This window comes from Elephas maximus, chromosome 12, assembly GCF_024166365.1.
Source record: "Elephas maximus indicus isolate mEleMax1 chromosome 12, mEleMax1 primary haplotype, whole genome shotgun sequence".
Classification (NCBI taxonomy): Eukaryota; Metazoa; Chordata; class Mammalia; order Proboscidea; family Elephantidae; genus Elephas; species Elephas maximus.
In genome coordinates, this window is record NC_064830.1 from 92,001,929 (window position 1) to 92,012,568 (window position 10,640).

The following is a 10,640-nucleotide window of genomic DNA, read 5'->3' on the forward strand; positions in this document are numbered from 1 at the left end:
AATCGTGGTCCCGAGATACGTCAAAAGAGGCGAATCAGAACCTGCCAGGGGGGTGGAGACTCCAGCGCTGAAGTGCGGCGAGGGAAGAGGAGGGGAGAGAATGGGGCGCTAGTCAACGGCCGACGCTCCAGGCTGACCCGCCTCGCGCAGCCGCACCCAATCACAATGCTCAGGGTTGGAGATGGAGCCAATCAGATCCAAGCAGGAGGCGGGAACGCCGTCTCTCAAGTATAAGGCAGGAGAGCGCGAGAAACCACCAGCCGGCGGCACCTAGGCCTCGTCTCACGAAGGCCAATCGCAATCCAGATACAGGCGAGTGACTGTCAAGAAGGCCAATTAGATCCTCCGGAGGGAACACGGCCTCTGCTCTGAGGGACGGCTCTACTTACCAATAGCATGGGCGAGAAGGCGGTCCCTTCGCTAAGGAGGAGGCGGGTGAGCTAGAACTTTGAGGTACAGAGCGTGAGCACGGCGGGGCGCCCTGCGGCCGGCTGGGAGCAGTGCAGGGCCTGGAGTGGGTGTGCGAGCCGAGTGTGTTAGGGAGGCAGCCAGTGTGGAGGCCGTGAGAGAGATCGAGGGGCCAAGATAAGCAGCTGAGGCCAGTGCGCAGGGGACTTGCTGCAGCCGAAAGCATCTCGGAGACCATTTCTGGCTGTCAAGGCGAAAGCCTGCGAGGGTCCCGGATCACCGGGTGGGGCGGCTTCCCAAAGACTATGGATGCCCCACTGGTGGAGTGAGGTTGTAGGTGGAGGGTTAGGAGATATGGGGAAACCGCCGAATGGGTACGCAAGCCCGGGCTGGTCCACCCCGCCTGCCAACCTAACCAGAGGCGCGTCCCCGCCGCCTCGTTCCTGGTCAGGAATTGTGGGGACAAAACCTGGGAATTTTAGAGTCCAGGAAGTACCTCATCATCTAGAAGAAGGCTTTCGGGTTACTAGTCAGGAAACAGACGGAGGGAAGTTGAAGAGTTAGCAAGAGCAAGAAGCTGTTTATTAGAAGCCAGGTCTCTTAATCCTTGACTCGACAGCACTGGGTTTGGTTTTGGTTAGGAGTCTGTGCCCCCACTTTAACCTGCTGCATGCTTCTATGAGATAGGTGGTCATAGGCAGGACTACCTTTCCTTCTCACCTACCAAGTTGAGTTTAGACTTTGTTGTTTGTTTGTTATTGTTGTTTTAGTTTTTCCTCTTGAGATAAAAATTTCCTGGAGGCCCTGGCCTTCTGGTATATGAAGAATTCATCAGAGTTTCTCTACAGAGGTAGTGCTAAAAGGGCCTCAAGTGGACAAACTTCCTTCTACCTGAAAGAAAAGGCCTCATCTACAGTAGTTCACACTTTATTTCTTCTGTAAAAATGCATGCCCATGAGCCATTGGGTGGCTACAGTTAAGCTAGAACCCAGGAGCTGTCTATGAGATATAATCTGGGGGCATAATTGAGGAAATAGGTCACAGTGGCTAGACAGTGAGGTCACAGAGAGGTTTGTTTGTCCCAGACTCCATGGGGGGAGGGGTCTAGGATGCAGAGAGGCCCCAGAGGTCCTCCAAGCCCAGGCAGGGGACATGGTGTGGGAAAGACAGTGGGAACGGGAACCAGGAAGCTGAGTACAGGGGCCCAAGGGGCCTGGAGAGATGAGGGCAGGACCAGGGAAGGGGCAGTCAGGATGGTGAGGAGAAGCAGGAGACGGAAGCTGCAAAAATTCACCCGGCTGTGTGGACAAGGACAGGAGGAGGGGCTCAGGGTGAGGGGCCAGGCAAAGGAAGGACAGGGAGATGGCAGCAAGTGATCACAGGGAGGGCATATTTGGAGAAGTTGGAACAAGGCAGACAGGGAAGGGTGATTGATGTACCTGGAGAAAGAGATGGGTTGGAAGTCAGAGCTATGAGCCCTAAGACCAGAGTTAGTGAAAGACAGGCTGAGAGAAGGGAGAGAAGGAGGCATGACTCTCATGGAACCCCTATACTGCCCCTTCTCCATGGGTAGGTAAAGCGGAGCTGCCCTTCATGTGGCCCAGAGCCTGGGGGTGAAGAGAAGAAGGGGAGAAGGAACCCTATTTCTGTTCACTTGTTCCCCCCAGAGCTGGTGAGTCTTTGGGAGAAGGTACTGAAAATAAAGGACTGGGGGCCTGACAAGAAGGAGGGCCCAGTAACCCCTGCCTCCTCCCTCCTGCCCGCCAGGTGGAGCATATCATCTCATTCCTCCCAGTCAGAGATGTAGTCGCCCTAGGCCAGACCTGCCGCTACTTCCACGAAGTGTGTGACGCAGAGGGCGTGTGGAGGCGCATCTGTCGCAGGCTCAGCCCCCGCCTACGAGAGCAGGGTTCTGGGGTCCGGCCCTGGAAGAGAGCTGCCATTCTCAACTGTACACCTTCCCCAGAACCTCCAGTTCTTGTCTTTGTCCTACCTTATTCTGGGATCCTTCCTGCTCTCTAAAGTTGTCTGATGACCTCAGCACTCTCAGCCAACCTTCCAGAGCTTTTCTCAGGAGAAGATTTTTTAGACTCAAGCATACTCCATTGAGTACTCCCTCCAAGTCCCTAGAGCCACCCTTGAGAGACGCCCCACACAGAGCCCCCATTACTAGTGGGTCTAACAAGTCTCCCTCCATGTAGAAACGGTCTTCCAAATTTTACCCAAGAGACATCCCCCACTCCCAAACCTGGAGATTTCCCCCCTCGTCTAAGCCAGGGTTTCTCAACCTTGAAACTGTTGACATTTTGGACCAAACAAGTCTTTATTTGGGGTGGTGGGGGCTGTCCTATGCATTATACGATGTTTAGCAGCGTTCCTGGCCTCTACGCACTAGATGCCAGTAGCATTTCCCCTGGTTGTGACAGCTAAATGGCCCCTAAGGGTCAAAAATCACCCCCAGGTTGAGAACCATGCTCTAAACCCCTTCCCCTCCCAAGGAGGGCCTCCACATAGCAGATTCAGAGCTGGGGGGGTGGGTGGTGATGGAGGGATACTGGCCTTAGTTATTCTCTTTCACTCGTCTTCCTGCGTCTTGTCTGTGTATTTATTCTTATATTTCTCTTTATGTCTCTGGTAAAAGTTTGGACCAAAGAAGTGCTCACTTAGAAGCATGTGTATGGCCCTGGGCTGAGGTGGGGTAGAGAACTAAAATTCAGACAGGGGCTATACTTGATTATCTTCTAAGCTTTCCATACCTCCATTGGAAGGGGTCTGTTCCCTAATCCTGGGAATGGAGAAGAACGAGACACTAGGGTGCCTGAGAAATCTTGTTTGCCTAAGCTCTGACTTACCTCCCTTGTGTCATCCCCACCCTTTGAACCTTTCATCTCCTTCCCTCCTCCAGACACAAAGGGCCTGTATTTCCAGGCATTTGGGGGCCGCCGCCGCTGTCTCAGCAAGAGCGTGGCACCCCTGTTAGCCCATGGCTACCGCCGCTTCTTGCCCACCAAGGACCACGTCTTCATTCTTGACTATGCGGGGACCCTCTTCTTCCTCAAAAATGCCCTGGTGTCCTCTACCCTTGGCCAGATCCAGTGGAAGCGGGCCTGCCGCTATGTTGTGTTGTGTCGGGGAGCCAAGGATGTGAGTAGCAGAACCCTGGCAGCTGAGAACCCATCCCTCCTCCAGGAAGCCAGGGCTCACACCTCTTGGGACATCTGCCCTCCCGTACTAGGAATGTGAAAACAAGTCTTCATTTCCCAACTCTGGACCCAAGTATCTCATCTCCCCACCCAGGATCCAGTTACCCCAGCATCATCCCCTCCAAGGCCTTAGGTCCCAGATACCCTTATCTTTTCCCACAGTTTGCCTCGGACCCAAGATGTGACACAGTTTACCGTAAATACCTCTATGTGTTGGCCACTCGGGAGCAGCTGGGAGTGGTAGGCTCAACTGGCAGCCGGGCCTGTGACTGTGTGGAAGTCTATCTGCAGTCCAGTGGGCAGCGTGTCTTTAAGATGACCTTCCACCACTCCATGAGCTTCAAACAGATTGTGCTAGTTGGTCAGGAGACTCAACGGGCTCTGCTGCTCCTCACAGGTGTGGCCTAAAGCAGTGGTTTTCAAATTGTTTCCTGCAGATTCTTCAGGATCTGTTGCAGGGGGTGGGGAGGGAAGCCTCCCAGACAGGGCTCTGCGCACCACCTCATCCTGGATTCAAACCATATCTACTTTTAGCTGCCTCCTAGTCTAGGATTCTGCCTGATATTTCATATGAATAAAGGGCCTTGCTGCCAAAAAATAGTTTGGACACCACTGCTCTAGTGAATGCCTGGTTTTTGAAATTCTTAATCTCCCCAACCTGGATGCCAGGCACCTCACTTTATACCCCAAACTGTCCCCACTTTTCTAATGTGTGCCTCTAAACTTGACCATACCCCCAAGCCTGATTCCCTCTGGACTTCTCAATGCCAGGTAGGGATCTAAATTCTCAAACATTATACTTGCCAACACTCATTGGATTCTTTTAAATCTGACTGCTAGATTTTTTCTCCATCTCATGCTGAAGTACTTCCCTGATTTGCTTTTGGTGGTAAGGGGCTGGAGTCAGGGGAACCCAAGGTCACGATTCTTCTATTTCATCTCTACCCCTTTTCTTCTAACTTGACTCCAGGCAGTAAGTGTTTTTATTATATATGGCTTAGGGAGTCAATTGGGAAGTTGATATTGGAGGGTCCCCTTCCATCACATAATTGTCTGGCTCCTCGCACCCCACAGAGGAAGGAAAGATCTACTCGTTGGTAGTGAATGAAACCCAGCTGGATCAGCCACGTTCCTACACAGTCCAGCTGGCCCTAAGGAAGGTATCCCGTTGCCTGCCTCACCTGCGTGTGGCCTGCATGGCTTCCAACCAGAGCAGTACCCTCTACATCACGGGTGAGAACCACCTCCCTTCTAAAGATCCCAGTAGTGGACAAACCCTCTGAAGACTGACACCCTTCTCCGTATTCTAGCCCTATAGTAAACCCCTTAGGGTGTCCTAATGAAAAGGTATGTTCAGGTTCCCAGATATAGCTGACGCATTTCTGGTGGGTGTGAGGCTCCCTGGATCTTGCAGCTCTCATCCCAGGTGGAGACTTATCCCTAGGAAACTGGTGCCCAAAGCTGCTGAGCTGAGGGTTCCCGACCCCCCAGACCAGGGGGGAGTGTATTCTGAAGTGCATACCCCAGGGGTGTATCGTGATCTCTTTGGGACTCTTCAAGCCTTTGACCCCCTGGACCAGCAGATGCCACTTGCTCTGTCACTGCCTGCCAAGGTAGGGTCCTGGAGGGAAGGGGCAGACCAAAGCGGGGGGCTTTAGGGATTGGAAGTTACCAAGAGCCTGAAATAGGGGCAGGAACCAAACAAGCCCACATGGAGGGACAGGGGATTCAGGGAGAGGGGTGAGGTGGAAGCAAGAACAAAAGAGATCAGCTGGAAGTGGAAGGTTATCTGTTGGGGGATTCTGGGTGGGCCTCAGAGTTCCTCTGGAGGAACTCACCCTTCTGTCTTACCTCCTAGATCCTATTCTGTGCTCTTGGCTACAATCACCTTGGCCTGGTAGATGAATTTGGCCGAATCTTCATGCAGGGAAATAACAGATATGGGCAGCTGGGAACAGGGGACAAAATGGACCGAGGGGAGCCCACTCAGGTGAGATTGTTCCCCAGCACCTCTCATCCTCCCTGCCTTCCTCCCGTTCCCTAACCCCTGGATCTCTCCACTGCTCCAATTTCCAGAGAATCTGCTTTCTACTCTCTAGGGAAATGAAGCCAGTCAGTACGTAATACCTGTGATACTGTTACGTGTCTTACCAGGGTGGACACCGTGAGGTAGAATTCAGTGTCATTCTGGGCAGTACGTACTCTAGGTGTAATAGGAATTTAGTGAGGAGGGGGGGGCCTAGCTGGGCTGGAGGAACTAGAAGAGGTGAGATGTGAACAGGCTGGTGGGTTAGAATCGGATTCACTTGGGGATAGGAACAAAGCCTGCACATATGTGGGACAGTGAAAAGACTGGCCTGACTATGGCAGAGAAGGTGTATTGGGAGTCAGAGAGAAGTGGGATTGTCTAGGTGGGTGGGAGCCTGGAGGACTAGACATTTGGGAGTCATTGCAGCTTCTGCAGCAGGAAAAGGCACCCCCTAGAGGGCGATCAAGGACAGGTTGCCCGGCAGTAGTGCTCAGGAGGCCAGCGGAGTGGGAAGCCTACTAGGAGACTGTTGAGTGATGGTAGCACTTGAGACAAGGGCCTGGGACTAGTACAGTGGCAGTGAGAATGGAAAGGAATGGATACATGAGATTTTTAAAAGAAAACAAATAGGCCCTGGTGACTCATTAGATGTGAAGAGGAGTGGGAGTATAACAAGCATGGTTCTGGAAGGAGCCATGAAGAAAGATAGTATTGCCCACAAAAGTGAGTTGGAAAGGGAGGCTGGCTTGAGGAAAGAGAAGGAGAGTGATTTGGACTTCTTCCAGTGATAGTAAAACGCTAAAGTGGAAATGCATAGCTGACAGTTAGAATCCACGTTGGAACACGGTTGAAATGACTAAAGTAGAGATAGAGGGGCAGACCCTGGGGAGCAGCCACCACTGCAAGCAGGAGGAATGAAGAGGAGTTGTCCTTGAGACGGGAGGCATGCCCCTCAAACACGAGGGGACGGTTAATGATGACAGTGGTCCTGTGGGAGTATATTTACTGACATGGAAAGATGTTCGTGTCTTGTTTTTAGGTGACAAAACTGTTTACAAAATGGCTTACATAGTACGAGTGCACTTTTGTTTAAAAACCTATTATTTATAGATTTGCATAGGAAACAGTGAAAAAGAGTTTTGAAATTTTTGCTTGCCAATATAATTTTTCTTTAATGACCATGAGTTACTTAGCTAAAAGCTAAACACTAACAGTTTCAGGAGAATGAGCATGCAGGAGAGGCCCTGGGATTTGGGAATGTCTTTGGAGAGAGCAAGAAGCCCTGGTTGCGCAGTGGTTAAAGCACTCAGCTGCTAAACCAAAGGTCGGCGGTTCAAAACCAGCAGTGGCTGCATAGGGGAAATATGTGGTAGTCTGCTTCCATAAAGATTTACAGTCTTGAAAACCCTTTGGGGCAGTTGTACTCTGTCTGTAGGGTCACTGTAAGTCAGAATCAACTCGGCGGCAGGGGATTTGGTTTGGTTTTTGGAGAGAGCATGTCAGTAGTGTAGTAGGAAGAGGAGGCAGATCCCAGAAGGTGCAGGAAAGACTGGATATGATAAGGAGCAAAAATGTGGCCAAACTTACGCTGGTCATACAGTTAGCAGCAAGAGTCAGGTAGACTTTCCTTTTTTTTTTTCCGAAATAGGGTAGCCTTTTTTTTTTTTTTTTAATTGTACTGTAGATGAAGGTTTACAGAACAAACTAGTTTCTCATTAAACTGTTAGTACATTGTTTTACGACGTTGGTTAACAACCCCATGACATGTCAGCACTCTGCCCTCTCGACCTTGGGTTCCCTACTACCAGCTTTCCTGTCCCCTCTTGCCTTCCAGCCTCTACCCCTGGGCTGTTGTGCCCCTTTAGTCTCCTTTTGCTTTATGGGCAGGGTAACCATTTTTGAAGGTAGTCACACGACAAATTAGAAATGCTAGAGGGGAAAGGGGGAATAAATGGGAGAAAAGTCCTTTGGGCACTAGACCTGGAATCGCACCCATAAAACCAAACCAAACTCGTTGCCGTCAAGTCAATTCCGACTCATAGCAACCCATTGGGACAGAGTAGAACTGCCCTATAGCGTTTCCAAGGGACAGGTGGTAGATTCGAACTGCTTGCGTTTTGGTTAGCAACCAAGCTCTTAACCACTGCACCACCAGGGCTCCAGAATTACACATGGTGGGGGTTTTAACCCTTGAGAAGAGGAAGTAAATGTCTTCCCCCTGAACCTGGCAGGCCGAATGAGAGGCTGGACTCAGTGGGCACAGGCAGGTGAGGATGAGGGAGTAGATAGCAGCCCCTGGCCTCGGGGCCTATTTTTCTGGGGAGCGAAAATGAGGTACCAACAGAAATGCTGGATCGACCCCATTGATTAGACCGTTAGGGGCTGCAGGAGTGGAGTACCAAGAAGGAGACATTCCTGCCCATCTGCAGTCAGCAAGGCGACTGCATGGGAGTGGGGTGCTTAATCCCGTTTCTTCTCTCCCTAGTTTACACTCTTCCTTGAGCCTTCCTGTCAACCTTCCCTGACCTGGGCCCCCAGTCCCTTGGTGTTCGCCTTCAGGGACCCTGGCTCTGTGTCCTCAGGTACCTTATCTGCAACGGCCCATTGCCCTATGGTGCGGTCTCAACCACTCCCTGGTACTGAGCCAGGGCTCGGACTTCAGCAAGGAGCTGCTGGGCTGCGGCTGTGGGGCTGGAGGCCGCCTCCCTGGCTGGCCTAAGGGGAGTGCCTCCTTCGTCAAGCTCCACGTCAAGGTCAGGCGATCAGGCAACCAGGGAGGGCAGGAGCAGTAGAGCCAGGTAGTCCACAGGGCTGTAGTTGGGGCTCCTCCAAGGACCCAGGGGCCCCATTTCCCCAGTACCACCCTGTCTCCCTTTCCTGCCAGGCACCATGGCTCCCAGCTCTCTCTGACCTTATACAACCCCAGGGCTTAGCCAGCAGTCAGCTCAGCTCACTTGCCGACTCAGGGCTGGTTTGAGAGGGAGGAACACAACAATTCTGAATAGCCAGGGAGTCTTGGGAACCCCTTTAGGAAGGGCCCCACTCAGCCATGCCCCTTTCTCCTCCCAGGTCCCTCTGTGTGCCTGCTCCCTCTGCTCCACCAGAGAGTGCCTCTACATGCTGTCCAGCCACGACATCGAGCACCATCTCGCCTATCGGGACCTACCAGCCAGCAGGGTGGTGGGGACCCCTGAGCTCAGCCTGGGGGCTGGGCTACCCCAGGACCCTAGGGGGGCGGCCCGGGCCTGTGAGGAGTACCTCAGCCAGATCCACAGTTGCCCCACATTGCAGGACCGCATGGAGAAGATGAAGGAGATCGTGGGCTGGATGCCCTTGATGGCTGCACAGAAGGATTTCTTCTGGGAGGCCCTGGACATGCTGCAGAGGGCCACTGGAGGGGTTGGCCCAGGCCCCCCGGCCCCTGAGAGCTGACCCTTCTCTCCTAGCCTGACCCCTGGAGGGAAAGTCTGGCCCTGGGCCAGGGGCTAAGGAGAGATGGAGTGGTAGCAATAAACACTGTGTGTACATGGGGAGGGGGACACAGGGGTAGGGCAGGAAACTGTTTTATAAAATGTTCAGGGGGCTGCCCAGGAGGGGCCCCCAACCTGGCTATCATGGACAAGAGATTTGATGGACAAATAGAATAAAAGGCTGAAGTGAGGCCCAGTTTGGAACCCTGGGCCCTGGAAGTGAAATGGGGCGGGGCGGCAGGGCTGGCAGGAACATGAACAGAAGTGGCTCAGCTTTCAGTTGCTGCTAAGCTGGCAGCACCTGAGTTCTTCAGCTTGCCTTCCCCTGCCTACCTACTCTCAAGACTTGACCCAGTCTTTTCTGCTTGGAAATCCTAGCCCCACCTTCTAGAACAACCCAGCCAACATACACTACCTGCTTCGCCGCTTAGATCCTCTGTCAGACTTATCCCCATCTTGAGGAAGCCACTTTCTTCTGACTTTGGAAATCTTCCTACCCATTTCCCTTCATTCCTGTGAAGTCAACCTCCCCTTCCTCCTCCACCCCTCCTGTTATTTCCCAGCTCTGGTCTCACATGTCCTTTTCCCTTACTTTCTGCTCCCTTCTGGTGTTGCACAGACAGTTGCTTCTTCTTTGGTCTCCACCCTCCTCTTCCTCAGCTACCCTCAAGTAGCCTCTCCTTTCCTCCATCCCTGTGGCTGACCTGGGTGAGAAAAGCAGACTCAGTTTACCACTTTTAAATTTTAATAGGAGGGACACTAATTATCCACATTCATACCATGCCTCCCTACCCACTCTTGTACCTTCACATATTTGGGAGGAAAAAAATCATCAGAGATGGAGAAAAGACAGGAACTTGAAGTGGAAAATAAGGACAGGGAATGGTCAGGAAGAGAGTAAGAGGATGGAAATCCAAGGAAGCAGGGAGTGGGGAGGATCAGGGGTGGGCTGGAGAGTCCTGGGGAAAGACCAGAGGCTGCCTTTGCAGGATGCTTGGACACCAGACGGAGTGGGGTTCGAGCTGTCATTACTAGATGCCTGGGTTCTGGTTGATGGCCTGATGTTCTCCCACTGTTCCACCCCTGACTTAGGTCAATATGTGGCCTACAGAAAAAGACCAGACTTGCTAATCTGACAGAGACTGGAGAAACCTGAGAGCTAGGCTCTTGGACACCCTTTTAACCCAGTACTGAAGTCACTCCTGAGGTTCACCCTTCAGCCAAAGATTAGACAGGCCCATAAAACAATAATAAATGTAGCTGAACCATGTATACGAGACTAAATGACTAAATGGGCACACCAGCCCAGGGTCAAGGACGAGAAGGCACGAGGGGACAGGAAAGCTGGACAAATGGAAATGGGGAACCCAAGGTTGAGAAGGGGGTGTTGACACGTTGCAGGGTTGGCAGCCAATGTGACAGAACAATATGTATATTAATTGTTTAATGAGAAACTAGTTTGCTCTGTAAACCTTCATCTAAAGCACAATAAAATAAAAGGAAAACATGTGTCCTAGACCTAGAGAGGCC

The 10,640-nt window shown here is 52.1% G+C and overlaps 1 protein-coding gene across 5 annotated transcripts; it reads left to right on the forward strand.

Annotated features, from left to right (window-relative positions):
* The first annotated feature begins 78 nt into the window (after window positions 1–78).
* FBXO24 (F-box protein 24) lies at window positions 79–10,629 on the forward strand. 5 transcript variants are annotated; one of them, XM_049903777.1, is made up of 10 exons: window positions 79–435; window positions 1,982–2,080; window positions 2,176–2,359; window positions 3,314–3,552; window positions 3,774–4,008; window positions 4,686–4,844; window positions 5,103–5,224; window positions 5,470–5,601; window positions 8,223–8,393; window positions 8,710–10,629. In XM_049903777.1, exons 1-10 carry the CDS (start codon window positions 397–399, stop codon window positions 9,070–9,072), a joined length of 1,743 nt encoding a protein of 580 aa, XP_049759734.1. In that variant the 5' UTR covers window positions 79–396; the 3' UTR covers window positions 9,073–10,629. The 5 variants fall into 5 exon arrangements, with proteins under 5 accessions (XP_049759734.1, XP_049759736.1, XP_049759738.1 ...); XM_049903779.1 differs by having other exon boundaries at window positions 5,172–5,224; XM_049903781.1 differs by lacking the exon at window positions 8,223–8,393 and adding an exon at window positions 8,126–8,222 and having other exon boundaries at window positions 8,710–8,926.
* The last annotated feature ends 11 nt before the right edge of the window (window positions 10,630–10,640 follow it).